The sequence below is a fragment of the Aptenodytes forsteri genome, unplaced genomic scaffold, assembly GCF_000699145.1.
Source record: "Aptenodytes forsteri isolate BGI_AS27 unplaced genomic scaffold, ASM69914v1 Scaffold145, whole genome shotgun sequence".
In the NCBI taxonomy this organism is placed as follows: Eukaryota; Metazoa; Chordata; class Aves; order Sphenisciformes; family Spheniscidae; genus Aptenodytes; species Aptenodytes forsteri.
In genome coordinates, this window is record NW_008795122.1 from 345825 (window position 1) to 360721 (window position 14897).

The 14897-nt window shown below is 45.7% G+C and overlaps 1 protein-coding gene across 1 annotated transcript in view; it reads left to right on the top strand.

The window, feature by feature from the left end:
* Positions 1–6454: 6454 nt before the first annotated feature.
* GLS (glutaminase) overlaps positions 6455–14897 on the top strand; it is an 88104-nt gene continuing 79661 nt past the window's right edge. Inside the window, 2 exon segments of the mRNA XM_009277164.2 lie at positions 6455–6694; positions 6899–6960. Of these exon segments, the coding sequence (XP_009275439.2) occupies positions 6455–6694; positions 6899–6960 (302 nt within the window).

Here is a 14897-nt window from a genome sequence, read left to right on the forward strand (position 1 = left end):
TGGGGAAGTAGGTGGATAGTGAGGTGATGTGAATGATGAGGCCATGCAGCACTCAAGCAAAGCCATGGGGGTCATGCAAAAGCTTCCGCATGCGCGTTTTCTGTCTGCTCCTCTCCCCTGTGCATGTGTTGCGTGTGTTGCATGTGTGCATGGGAAATCCCACCTTGCATCCCTGATAGATCATCTCCATCCTGAGATGATGACTTCAGTTGTGAGCTTACTTCTTTTACGGCAAAAATGTGTGGGTCATTTCAGTCCTGGTGCTGCAGAGCAGTGCTAGGGCCACGTGCACTTCTGTGCCGCTTGTGCTACTCAAGCTGGGCCGTTTGCTTGCTCAAAGCCAGCGAAGCACAAATCTCTTGTGTTTTGCTTTCCTGAGGTCTGTACTGGTAACCTGCCCGCCAAATGGAGAAGGGGAGGGAGGGAGCGAAAGCTGTCCTGTAGTGGAATCGCAGAGCGAAGGACCGGCTCCTGTCAGGCTGGCCTCACGCAGAGCAGAGGAGGTGCCGGCCACAGGAGGGCTGGCACCCCAAACCTCAGCTGAAGCAAGTGCTGGGGCATGCCTGAACTGGCACTGCTGCTCCTGCGCTGCAGAACGCTTCAGCTGTGAGGAAGAGGTGCTATAAACCAGCAACAAAAATGCTTGGAAAGTCCAGGTGAAGTGTTGGCCATGTCTAGTGGAGACTGTGAAAGGAAAACAAATCCTGTGACCAACGAGTAGAGCATTGGCCAGAAATTTAAATCTCCTTTTTATCATCTTTTCCTTCCCCCCAGCTGTAGCGAGTGTGTTGGTCACCCTATTGTTTTATTTTTAAGTTTTAAAGCTTTGCTTGAACATTTCATTTCAGTAAAACTCATGCTTTTCTTGGTCTTTTTTTATTTTATTGAAAGACTCTTCTCGTGCTCAAAGAAGGTTGATGGAAGAAACGCTAGCCACCAGTTCTTACAAATGAGTCATTTCTATTTCAAGGTATTTCAGGTTAGCATAGGCTGATGGAGCCTGTAAGCAGTAGATGGGCCTGAGGATGCTTGAAGCTATGCAGGAGGATGTCAGACATTCATACTCCCACACTTTCACAGGGCTGTTCAAAATTGATTTTTATGAAATATCCATCCCCCCCTTTGTATTTGTTCCAGGAGGGGAACAAAATACAAGGCTGTATGGATTCTGGAAAGGATGCCTGCTTTTCTGGCAGCCAAGTTAGAAGCAAACCCTAACTCCAAAGCAAGTCAGGAAGACTTCTGACTTTCTGAACCATGCTAATCAATGTTTATATTTAATAGAGTTATAATTGTCTTGATTTGCTTCACTCCTAGTCACTCAGCAGATCAGATTTTGTGGTCCAGCGGCTGCTTACGTGGAGAGCTCCTGCAGGTAATGCCTGCTTTCTGGGTATTAATGAACTAAAGCTCAGGTCTCTCCTTTTGGGCAAAGCAATGGTTGTCACTCGCTCTTACCAGTGGTCCAGCAGAGCTGAAGGCACTTATCCAGGGCCAAATTCCCTTCATCCTGGTGCTGCTGTCCAACACAAGGTTTCCCCTGCAGAGCTGAGGTCCCATGGCGTGGCTGTGACCGAGGTGCCCCAGCCTGTGGTGCAGTCGGGGACACCTTTTGCAGGCCCCCTGTGCAAAGTCTGCAGGGGAGTTTGCAGTGCAAGTGGTGGTAGAGATTTGGGTGAGTTCCTGCCATACACCCATGAAGGTTTCCTTCCAGGAGATGATGCTCTGAAAGTGGTGGGGATTAGTGTAGCTGCTGTGCAACCATGCTGAGGCCCACAGTGTTTCTGGTGGGCTAATTAAGAAGAGATTTGGGCTCCATAGGATCCATTGGGTGAGAGCAGCTGTTGAAGTGTTTTAAAAAATTACCTAGATAGTATTTACCTGAAGCTTAGAAATTGCCGTGAGATGAGAAATCATTATTTGCCTGTATTTTTTTGCTCACCATTCACAACTCACAACTTGGAAAGGGGCGCTTTGGGAATCTCAGTGCTTCCAAAAAGAAACAACACTCAAACCCTCAGTCTCACATGTCCTCCTAAAATCCCCCATCCGTGTATTTACGCTGGGCTGGGCAGCGGGGCAGCCTGGCACCAGGCAGCCTGTAGGACCCAGCTGTGACCCAGTGCAAAGAGCAATGCAGGTTGAAGTGGCACAAAATAGCAATATTTCCTGGAAAAAATTTACAAGGCATCTGTAAGGTACTGTTAATGCCCCTAATGAAGCAGCTAAGTGTCAGTTGTCAGGCATCTTTGCCTTATATCAGTAATTATTCATATGAGAAAGAAGGGTGGTACGTCCCATTAGAGAACTGTTTAGTGAGGGGCAGCTTCTGAAATGCTACCCAGATCCCCTACGTGGGAGGTAATATATATCTGAGTGATCATGGTCCTTGTCCAGCTGAAAGATAACTCCATTTATCTCCTTGTCAGGACCACATACACAGGACACCTTGAACTGGGGACAGGCTTGTTGCCCCCCAGGGAGGGGATGCAGTGTCAGCTGAGACGACATCTTATTTCCATATGACACCTGCTGGTAAAAAAAAGCCATGGCTGCCCTTTAGAAACAAGACCTGCTTTGTGGCTTTTTATTTTTCCAAAAAGCATGCATCTCTTACCACTTGCCTGTATGGGGTTTCTCGGTGCTCCAAGTTGGTATTCTCAGTACTCTGACTCATTTCGGCAGGTCGGAAAGTACTTGTCCAAGGCACTTATGTGTACAGGATGTATCTCTCTAGAGGTTAGATTGCTTTGATTCTACAGAAGATGAGCTTTCAAAAAACCCACCCCTAAACTAATTAAACTTCAAATTATTTCAGTGGCACCAGAAACTGCTCCGAACGTGAACCAATGCAACGTAGCTTAATGCCATTACCATAAAGAAAGGTGACCACATTTTCATATCAAAACAGAGCTCTTGAACATTACCAAATTTTATTTTATGCTTTATCATTTTGCTGTAAAGATGTTATCAGCTTTGTGCAACCTCTATCCTCTATGTTACCTTAACTGCCTGCTGCGTTTGCGGGAGGAAGGCAGTAGTGATGGAGAGTAGGAGCGTGGAGACCCCCGTGACTGCAAGATTGCTAACCTCCGTGAGTCCCGGCAAAAACCTGGCGGACTGCTCTGGTGCAGGAGGTACCCGCTCAGTCAAAGTGTGCTTGAACGGCATTTTGCGGAGACTGGAAGGGCCGCGGAGCTGCGAGGTGTATTTGCACGCTGGTTTTCTGCTCCAGCTGGAAAAGCAAGGCTGGAGCCGAGTAGGAATTACAGGCTGCCAGACCTGACCTGAAAGCGGTGAGCACCTGGCCCACAGAGGCTGGCTTTATGTCGGTCCGTGTTCGATTGGGGAAAAAAAAAAAATGCTGGTTGGGAAAAAATAGTCTGTGTACAATACTTGATAATGTTTGTGGTGAGGACTGCTCTCTGGCTACATAGCAAATACCGACTTGCTGAAGGCCTCTCTCTGCTTATGTAAATCCCCCTAAGCTTATTCTTAAATCCAGTATCACCCTGAGTGCACTGACAGGTTTCAGACATGGTCCTGAGTGTTGCAAAGGTTGCAAACCCTTGATTTACAGTGTCACTATATTCTTTGGCTGGCTGTTTAAGAAGAATATAATTCAACAAACAGTAGTTGAATGCATTCATGTCAAGTGAAATCATTCCTTTAAAAGATTTAGTTGTCAGGTATTCATTAAAGTGGGTTTCACATCAAAATGATAGTCACTAATACAGCGAAAACATCTTTTATAGCTTTCAGGATTTTTATGTTGCGTTGTATAAATGCCGGATCTCCACTGGTACAGAAATGTCTTCCTGGACCTACATGGTAGATATGAAACTGCATTTCTCTGGTCCCCTTCAGAAGAAAATGAATACAGCATATCAGTGTGGTAGGAACAAGGACATTCCTGAAAGTCCTTTATGTAAATAGGGCGCAACGGACTGTAGCTGCAAATTTCACATAGCATTCCCATCGCTTCTGCAAACCGTTTTCCACCTTGTAAACACTAAAACTGGAGTTTGTCTTTTATTGTCTCCGTAAGGTGAAAATTACCATTCTAACTCCATTTTTTGTAAAGTAACTGAGCTAAAAGGTAGTTCTGGCTTAAGAAATGGAAAGTCAGTAGCAACCTGGTCACTTCCAACTTTGGTTGTCTGGGTGCTTTGGAGAATTTCACTCACCTGGGAGACTGCTAAATCGGCACTTAGTACAAACCAGTCCTTTTTTGCTAGTCCCCAGGCTGGAGAAACCCAGACGACGCTGCCAAGGCTGCAACGGCAGAGGGGCACTGAATTCGGGTTCAGGTTAATGGGAGCTGCAGCACGCTCAGCTCTCCCTCAAAGTCAGGCAGGTGCCTAAATATGGATCGAGGCATCTCACTTTAGCTATTTTTGAAACTCCTGGCCCCAGTTTGTGAATTGGTGGCATTTCAGTTGCAAAGAGCAGATGGTACTCGCTGGTGATCCAGGGCAGCTTTTTTGCATTAGTGTCAAAAATAGATCAAATGCCAGCTGTAGCTCTTTTGGGTCAGCGGAGGTGAATTCACAGTGATGTGCACAATATTGCAACGTGCAGCAGCAGGGAAAAATCAGGCGTTCTTTTTAGCAGCACAAAGTGCTTTTAAATGGCTTAAAATGCTATTTCTCATGTCTTTTTGCACAGCTCAATTCCTTGTGCGTCTCATTCAGCAGTAAACTAAATTGCCTGATAGCATAGAAGTATTATTCTGCGTAGATTTAGCTTTCAATTATTTGCTGCAATTCAGCATTTGCATCCAGTTTTTGGAGGCAGCTTTGGCTGTGCTGCTGATGGGGCACTTCACAGAGGCACAGCCCCTTCTCAACCCTGTGAGCCAGAGAACTCACTAAATTTAGTGGTGCTAAGCAGGGTCTGGAGGGACCGGGGCGGAAGAAGGAGCTGAGGTGCCCTCATTTGCCTTCCCAGGAAATCTAGTTTTAGAGGTCCTGGTGGGAAGGCTGCCAAGCTGATCCGCCTAAGAGCAAGCAGTGTAAAGAAGAGTTTGAGAGTATTTTATGTTTATTAGAAAACCAGAGGTGATTTCCATTTCTCAGCTTACTGCTCATTTTACGTATTGCTGAAGTTTAGTTGTACTCTTAGTGAGAAACTACAGAAAGGTGGTGTAGTGTCAGCAAAGATGATCCTTTTTTGTAGTTTACTTGGGTACATAGCCTCCTTTTTTGACTGAAGAAAGCTATGATGCATAAAGAAGGGAGTTTGCATCATTTAAGGCAAAAAATGAGTTGTGTATGTGTAAGAAAGCTGGTCCACAGGCACACCCTGCTGGTTTGTAGGGAGAGTGCAAAGGAAATACATATATACACTTTATGAAAAGGCAGCTTTCCTGCCTTTTTATAATCTACATTAACTTTTTTCCCATGCTATCTCTCTCTTGGTTTTCATTTCTGAAAACATGAGCAGTGATGCATGAGCTGCTAAGGAGGGATCTGCAGGAGGTTGCCTGACCGAGAGGACTCCTGCAGCAGATCCCAATGCTCTTGGAAATCTCTCTACCAGATCTGTATGCCTACCAGAACGACTTTATCATGTGTGTAGCTGAAATGGCTAAGATCTAAAGTACGTTGTATGTGACACTTCTCCATGCCCTAAGAGAGGTAAGCAACACTGCAAGCTTGGCTGTTGTCGGAGTTTTTCCACATGAAGGAAATTACCGGGTTAGCAACAGAGAAAAAAACTGTTCTTTGATTCTGCTCTGGTATCTCTCCCAGATGCCCATGTGATGATTGCCTCCATATGACTTCCCACCCAAAAAAACAGAATAAAGAAAAAAAAAAATCAAGGAAATAATGCTCCCTTTATCCCCAAATAAAATGTCTGCAGTGATTCTGAAATAGTTATTCCAGCCGATTTCCGCATGCAGACCCACTGCTGTTAACAGCATGACTGAATTACCTGGGAGCAGTAAGTGTCTTCAAATTGTACCTGGCCTTCACAGGGCCAATATTAAGGCTGATATTTTGAAGAGTCGTAGGTGATCGTTGGCCATCCCATTTGAAACCTCTCAAGTGGAGCCAATTTTGAAAAATTGCTATGCAACTGAAAATCAGGCTTTTTTAGAGATGTCAGACCAGAGACACCCTTGTTCCTTACTTCTGGAGTGGCTGAATGCCTGCATTTTTTGAGACACATACTGCAATTTTCATATATTTGGGAGCCATAAGACTGATGGAGAGATAGCTGCCCGGAGAAGGGGGAATTGAAAGGACCCCTTGTTTCTGGTGTATGACCCCCAGGGAGCACAGCTGGGAGCACAGCTGTCTGAGCATTAGCACCTGCTGGGGTCTCTCCTCTTCTTCCCTCACCCATGATTTGGATAACCATTGCAATCTGGTACCAGCATAGCCCTGCCCGTGATAGGTGGGTGCCCTACAGCCCCCGGGTCCCCTGGCTGTAGCAGATTGCTGGGGTTATGCCTGAGCTCGCTGGCCCTGGGTATGCTGGTAGGACTGAGGAAGCCATTGGGGTGTTCTCGGTGTCGCCTGGTAATAAAAGTGATGTCCAGGGGATGCAGGAATATGGAGTTTGGACTTCTCCCTGTGAAATCACCGTGGGAAAGGGGATGGAGACGGAAGGGGTAGCCGGCAGGGTGAGCAGGCTGTGTGCAGAGCTACTCAGGAAGATCTCTGAAGACCAGGAGCCTCACCTGGAGGTAAGCCACATTTCCTTTTGCCATTTATCCTCTCTGTATCCGGTGTAAATAATGCTTGTGTGGACTCCAAGCCTTCCTGACTTGTTGGAGAAGGAGGTGATATTACAAATTACGGTGCCTAATTCACTTCAAGGAAAGAAGAACTTCAAGGAAAATCTTCATCATTAATATGACAATTCAACCTTCATTCACCCTTTTTCCCAGTACCCCCTGCTTGTGTTCATAACCGGTTTGGAAATCCTCTTTCAGCCCCTTCCCCAGAAGGGGTAAGTGGCAGGCCTTCCCGCTTGCAAGGGTGCATTTGGATGCTGCGCCCCGGGAACCGTGAAGCTTGTATCCCTTTCACATCCATAACCCATTTTTATCTTGTAAGGAGGGCTTTATCTTCATGAACGAACTGGTTTTCCATCAGCATAGGCTCAGTTTGAGCCCTGCAGCCTGAAGTGCAGTATCAGCTTACAACTGTAGGTTGTGCTTCTGGACAGCTTTTCTCATCAGCTCTAATTGCTCTCCTAAACCAGTCCTGTAAAATGACGCACTTTCTATTCTACTTCTCGCAGATTGTATTTGCTGGGGAAATTATTAATCGCTTGCATTTGCTAGATTACCTTTGCATTTGTATAAACCTATAATGAGCTTATAGTAAATCAGAGTGAGATAGCCACTGCCTGGTAAAATAACCAACGAATATAGCAACAGCCTTAATAATAATAATCTGTGCAGATACATGCTTGTGTATATTTTACGATACTTTCATATGATGCCAACAATGTGCTAAGCACTTCAAAGCCTTGGAAGACAGATCTTTGCCCTGCAGCACTTGCAAAGTCAACAGCCATTCAGGGGAAGGGCAGCAAGGAAGTGCCTAATATAGTTGGGATGTTTGAGCAGCAATGTTATTGCTTGCATAGTTAACGTCACTGGCATGAGCAAAATGCTGGGGCTGATACATTTTCTATGGTTGAGGGTTTTTTGTTTGTTTGTTTGTTTGTTTTTCATGATGAAAGATCCCTGTCAGTGGCCATGCCTAATAACGTGCCAGTTCTCAAACTTTGTGAAATGTGGTGACAAGCCTGGGCTGATTTTGCTGTTACAGTAGGGAAGGGCTATGCCTCGTGCTGCTAAATGAAGAAGTAACTTGCATATGGCAGGCGCAGGAGGAAATAGGGAGGTTGGCTCAGAACAAGTTGAATTTAGTTACAACAGGTTTTATTTTGTTTTGCTTAATGACTTTGTAGAAGAAACAAAAAATATCCCTCGTTTCTGCATATGCAGTTTGCATTGTTTTTACAGCACGTTCCTTTCTCAGTTCTCCTCCTCCTTCTCTCACACACAAAAAAAATGTTATTTTGGATTAAGCCGTCACTGTGGTATGCATGTGGTACTACTCAAGGAAGTAAAGAAAAAAAAAAAGTGCTCCACAACTCTTCTCCTCGCACTACAAACCTACCAGTCAAAAATATTTTTGTTGTCTTCCAGTAGCTTTTATGATCTCCTGGCCTTTGTTCCGATTGCTGCAATAATATTTGTAAGATAACCCATGAAAGCAATCAGAGATACTACGCTCCCTGCCTGATAGACAAGCCTCCTGTAACACGGTAGCCCTGGTTGTCATTTACAGTGAAGCACATGCTGATGTACAAATACCTTTGATTATTATAAGATTAATTTTGGGTGGAGCAGTAAATCCCCCATTGCTCTGCGTATGTCTAGGCATTCATTCAGCAGGGCTCACGTGCTGCTGCCACCAGAGCGCACGGAGGCAGCCCTTCTCTTCCAACCGAGCACAGGCGGTGTGGCCTCCTTGCTGCACAGCTGTCTTGCTGGGGAGGAAAAAGGACCACAGGACTCTGGAGGGAGGGTCTCTTACATGCCATTTTTGCAAAGTGCTCATCAGCATCCCTTCAAAATGGAAATGACACTTAGTAAGGTGATGTTCTACCAGGCAGGTAACAAATAAAGCGGGCAGTAGCTGCAAGGTGACAAATTTCAGCTTGTCCATTCAGCTAACGTGACTTGTTTTCCCCTGACATTATTCCAGCTGGATGCTCTTGGGGTTTGAGAAACCACTGCATAACTAATGGCATTTCAGCTTTGGAAGTGAGTCATCTCCAAGCTAAGGAGCACACAATGACTTCTTTCAATTGCCTCTCAGAGCAGGGTGACTTGCATTTGTAGCTCCAGTTGTCAACCTTTAAGCAGACCAATGGCAGGCCTGTAGAAAAATCAACGGGGATGTTGCTAATCATTTACAAATAAATGATAAATTCTGTTAGTTTGCTATTCCAAAGCAATTGCTGTTGCTTAGGCAGAGAAGGCTGAAGGCTAAAGATACTCTTGGCCACCGGCTTGCTGTCCTCAGCTGCCCCGCCTGCTGCAGATTATAATCTTCTCTGTCACCTTGCTTCAATATTTTATTGAATCTGTGCCCGAAACTGGATCTGGGCAATAGGTTTTCTTTAAGAAAAGCACATTTTTTTAGGCAAATGTTTAATCTAATTTACACAGCAGTGAGGTGTTAATTGTTAAGACTTCATGGGTTAGGATGGTTGACACAGAATAACTTTACCCAGTGCATCACAGTCACGTGCAGAACTAAGTACAAACTTACCTCTCTGCAACTCCTTTGAAAATTTAGGAATCGAGAAATCTGGGCTGAGCCTTATCAGTTCAAGCACGAACATGGTCAGGCTTAAACCTGGCTTCCAACTTGAGCGTAGTATAAATATACATGCACCTACTGTCTGAATATTCTCCCGTCCCTTCCTTTTGCTTCCTAGTATTGCTACTGCTGTAACTGAAGTGCTTGTCATTTTCAAATTGCTTTGCAGTCCCTGGATTTGAGACAATAGTTGTTTTTGGCTAAAGGCTTGAAAGGGAGTTAGTTGGGCTGGTGCGTGTGTTTCTTGCTGATTCTCTGCTACCCTTTGTGAGAGCGCTCCTGGGCGGGATGAGTAAGGGCCCAGCCCAGTCCCCTGGTAACTCAAGTCATGGCAGGGCATTGTTTGATGGGGCTTTCCCTGTTTTCTGTAATGCTCACTTGACTGTAATGCCCAGGGATCAGGGATGAGGGGCTTAACTGTCAAGTTAAGCACTATATGAACATGTGATAAAGAGACAAGTGCTGAAGAGTTTGCAAGCTATTGTTGGTGTGCAAAACTAATTGTACAAGCATTACAATTTCTCTGCACTGTTTGTTTTTTTGGGGGTGGGGTTTTTTGGGGTTTTTTTTTGTTTTGTTTTTTTTTTTAAATGGTGAAGTCGGCTGGCATTTAACAAAGGAAAAGAGGAATTCTGTTTTTCTTCTTTCCAGTTTGATACTGGTACAATGGATACCAGAGCGCAGGTCTGTTTTTGCAATGAAGACTAAAGACTAAGGGAATAGCTAAGGCCAGCTGAGCCTGGAGCTTTGCCTTATAAGGGAACTGCCAGAAAGTGCAGTTCTCTAGCGAGCCTCTCCTCAGCAGAGCAACTCATAAAGCAATGTGGTGATGTGTCACAAAGGAGGTTGCAGGGATGGCCAGAAAAACAACACTCCTTTAAATAACTTTGCAAAACTTCAGCGCGAAGGAGGCCACCAGCTTCCTTCTGAAGAGCAGTGTGTGCAGTCACGCCAAAGAAACATCTACAAGTTTGCCTGAACAGGAGCCTCCTTGGTAACAGCTAGTGCAGAGAGTCTCTATTGCAGACTGGTACTTCAGCTGACTTCTCCTCAGCTGGAAGCTATAAACATCTTCTGGATTACCAGGCACTTTCAGCTGGATGGAGAGAGCTCCTTCCCCTGGTTTAGGAAACGTTCTTGGCTGTAGCTCCTGGTTGTCACCCCGTCCCCCAGTCTGAGCTGTCCTCTTTGACTCCTGGGACAGATCATTCATGCTGTGGTCCATAAGAGCCTCATCAGTCTGCATGCATGCCTGAGCAGCCCACAGGTTTCCAGAGGGGAGGCTGGGCTGATAGGTCCTCTTCTTGTGCCACAGGTCCCTTCCCGAGTTGATGTGGTGCTAGAGAGACAGCAGAGATGCTTTGCAAAGACTGCTGGCTCAGCAACAAAGGTAATACATTTTTTTAATTAAAAGGGTAAGTGGTTATGAAACGTTCCTGAAAGCCTAATGTAAATAGACATCAACAGCACCAGTTTTATTTGAAGCATAATCAATCTAAATAGATCTGCTACTGTCTGCCATGCAGCCACGTGACTACCCTGGGTTTTGGCATCTCGGCTGCGAGGCAGCGGTTGCAGAGGGCTCACTGGGACAGGGCGGGATGAAATGCAGCCTTGGTGGGAGAGTATAAGGTCGTCTTTGTACGGAAGGCAGTCTTCCAAAGCAGAGCATCATGGCAATACTCCAGCCCCCGGCTCTGCTCGTGCTTCCTCCAGTGTTGCGACTGCAGGCTAGTAAAACGTACTGTCAGACAGAAACTGAATTTGCAAACGAGCAGATGTGGGGAAGTTCCCTTGCTTGTTTTAGAAAAGAAGGCCCAAAGCTGAGAAACCACTGCCAGCTTGCCATGCGCGGACTGTCACCCAACAGAAGAGCTTCACCTGATCTTACCTGGTGTTGAGCCCAACTTTGAAGACCACAGCGCAGGGCAGAGACCTCCCAGTGCTTTGGGAATTCAGCAGTTACCCTGAACGCTTCAAACGCTCGATCAGCCCTTCTGCTTTAGAGTTAAACAGATCCTCCCTGAAGGGGAGAGGCACCTCTGAGGAAGGTGTTTAGTGCAGATCGTCAGAGATGCTCCAAACCTGGTTATGACTTTTGAGGGAGCTGGTTCAGCTCCAGAATACACCTTGAGGGCAAGTGGTCATGTAATGTGAAACGTGCTTGTGAGAGCACTCATGTACCACCTGCTGCTGCTGCTGTTACTAAGTATGGGTGATGTTGCTGTGTCACATAGCCATAAAGCTGGGATAATTTTTAGGTGGTAACGATAAAAAGCTGGCATTATTAAATGAAAGCTACAGCTCCCCTCACTAAAGGATCAACAGTATAAAATGGTAAAAATATATATATACTGCTGTGTATGGAAAAATTGTATTTGTGCAGAAACATCTGATATCCAAGAGCTCAATTAGGTCTGATGAATGAGCTTAAAGTTATACTTCAAGAGCAGTCTTCAGAAGCCCAAGGATGTTTCCCCATGTGGAATAAGTACATATGTAAGTGGCTCTGTAGAGGTCTGAAACATCACCCGCTGAGCACAGGTGCAGGAACATTACACCTTGCCAAAAACTCTTAATAGGTTTTAGCAAAACCTAAGCCCTAGGAAAAATTAGAAATAATAACTCCTTTTTCACAACATTGTTTCTATTAACACTGTAAAAATTCAAATTTAAATTAAATCAATACCTATCTTATCCCCATCGGTACTTAGTGCGGTGCCCTTTCTCCCAGTGGGACCGCTTCACTGCGTGCTGGTATTTAACCTCCTGGGTGGGAGCAAACCACACCAGAACCTGTCAGATCTAGAAATATGATGAGGTACCTGTCCCTCAGGAAAGTTAAACCTGTATGCTTCCATCTCAGGCTGGAGTTAATAATTGATCTTCCTCAGATGGAAGCTACATGCTTCTGAGAAAATAAAAACAAAACCACATTCCTGCCCCAAACAAACATCCCTGTGTTTGAATGTGAACTGCTAATGGGTAACTTTAGCACATAGTTCAGGAAAAAGGGTATAAGCTCTTTTGTATGACCCTTGGTTAAAACCCTCAGCTTTGCCTCTTGAAAGTATTGCAGCATCTAGAAAAGTATTCTTGAGCATCCTTTTTCTAACCTGTGATTTTGTGTGTGCTTTTCCTAACCACTCTTCTTCACCTGATGTCTATCCCTAAATGCATAAGGTAGCTTTTTGGAGTGGACATAGTCATACAGATGTCTTGTTCCTGACATACAGTATGACTTGCCTTTGACTCACAGGCTCGTCTGGGCTGATTTTCCACTCAGCTCGTGCTCTTTTAAACAGCAGTGTCTGCCAGGGTGATGGTGGCGGCCGCTTGTGCTGTCCTCTTGACTGTCATGGCTGTGTGGGCTGAGATCTGCTACCTGCATTGCTGTTGGAAAGCAACAGCTGATGTGCCTCTGGCATCCACCAGAGATACTAAATGCCTCAGGCTGTGAGCTCCTCGGCGTGGTGGTCTCTAAATGCTTGGAAAGCACTTAGCAGCTAGCTTGCAGCAGGCCCAGGGCATCCACCGCACCAGCTGCAGCACTAACCTGATAGCGAGGATGGTCAAAAGCAGCTGCTGAGGTCCTGCTGGTAGCACCGCTCCTGAAACAGGCCTCAAAACCGACCAGAGTTGGTGCGGCACATACTGAGCACTATGTCCAGTAGCTTCATGGCTTAGCATCTCTCTTGGCTTAGCACAGCCTTCATAAGCATGCGTAACCTCTGCAATGGTATGAAACAGCCTTGGCATTTTGCAGCACTTTATCCAGAGTTATGGGATGACGGCTTTTAGCTACAAGTTGAAATGTATGATATATTTTCTTTCACTGGAGAAGAAAAATCCCAGCTGTTCTTGAGCTGGTGGTCATCAGAACCTAATGCTGTGGAAAACACCTTACCCTGACAGAGAAAACGTTAAGACTATTGCTTGCTCTGTTCTTCATGAAAAAAAATTGGTTTTGAGCACCCATCTTAAACATCTGTCTGTATGGTCAACAAACTGCTCAGCCACAGTGGCAATTCCTTTTTGCATCTGGAAAGATGTACTGTGCATGATCTGTGTCACTGTATTCTCATTATAGCTACCTGCCCATTAGTATAATCCTTTTTTTGTCATTACATTGACAAATTGCATGCTGGGTGCTGTTGCACACTCCAGTAAGGCAATTTTCCTTCCAGATGTGGCATTTGTTCCTCCAGGTTAACTGGCAGTGCCTGTCTGGAAGGGACAGAGACACGCCAGGCAAGCTGGGGGACTCCTGTCTCACCTTGCTTCTGCTTCTTTCATCTGTCAGTTCCGCGTCTTTGTTCCTGAAACAGCACATCTTCCCTCTGGTGTATGTGGATTTTTTCATGTTTAAGTTTAGCCAAAATTCAGCAGGCTCAGGCCTGGCCTTAGTCTGAGGACTATAATTTTCACATGTACTTGCATGGTTTCTTTTTTGTTGGTTTTTTTTCTTCCCTTGATCACGAACCCCTCTGCTCCATCTCCTGCCAGATCTACTGCAGCTGAGCTTTCTGCCTGCCTTTCTCTCTGATTAATGTAGCCTGACACTTTTATGCGTGTCTTCAGTGCCTGCTTTCCCAGCTGACTCCAACCAGCTGCTGCAGGCTGTGGCTTTACCTGCCAGCCTGAGCAGAAATGGTGGTTTTGCGGGAGAATGGTGGCTTTGACTGAGCACCTATTTGATGGAGTGACACTCAGCAATATCCTAGTGCTGTCAGGGTGCCAGTCACATTGCCAGTGCTTTGACTGTCTGGTTAGGGAGTAGATTCAGAGGGCGTAACGGTGCAGACTGTGAATGAAATCTATATTACCTGATGGGCCTGACTCCACAGTGCTGTGTAGACCAGGTATCTATCTTAGTGTTTCATTGATATGTCTGTTGTTTAAGTCTGGCTAAGATCTGCACGCATTCTGGTATTTAAGCAGGGACTTCAGAGAGCGTAGGTCAATTAGTTGACCTGGGCTGTAAACCTTTATTTTTGGTGTAGGTAGGTGTATTTTGGCTGTGTTGATACATACTTCTCCATCTAGACAGCTTTGCAAGTAACACTTGTGGTATGAATCTTGTCTGGTGCTGCCATAGGAGGTGACGACGACTAGCGAGATGGTCAAGTTGCCGTACATATGTCTTCCGGTGGCTTTACTGTCTTGTGTGTTCTGTAGGGCAACATTGACTGTGGGCAGCAAGAAAGGAGAGGGAACCTCCCTTGATGCTGCCAAACTGCATGAGTTATGCCTGACACACGCAGTATCAGGGGATGACTCACAGGATGATATGTCAGCTATGTGACCTTCTGAGCTGGGGCTCAGAGCCAGCTGGAGAGCACGGGCGAGCTCGCTCAAGATAACTTGTGCTTTCTTTGTTATTGTCATGCAGTCTCTTCAATGCCATGGCTGATGTCGCCTGCATGTCCTGAAGCAGCTGATGAAGCACTTGACCGCTGGTAGTCCTCTCAGCAGGGCTTGACTAGTGTAATAAACATGGGGGGGGGGGGGTTTTCCCCGGGGGGGGAAAAAAAAGGGGTT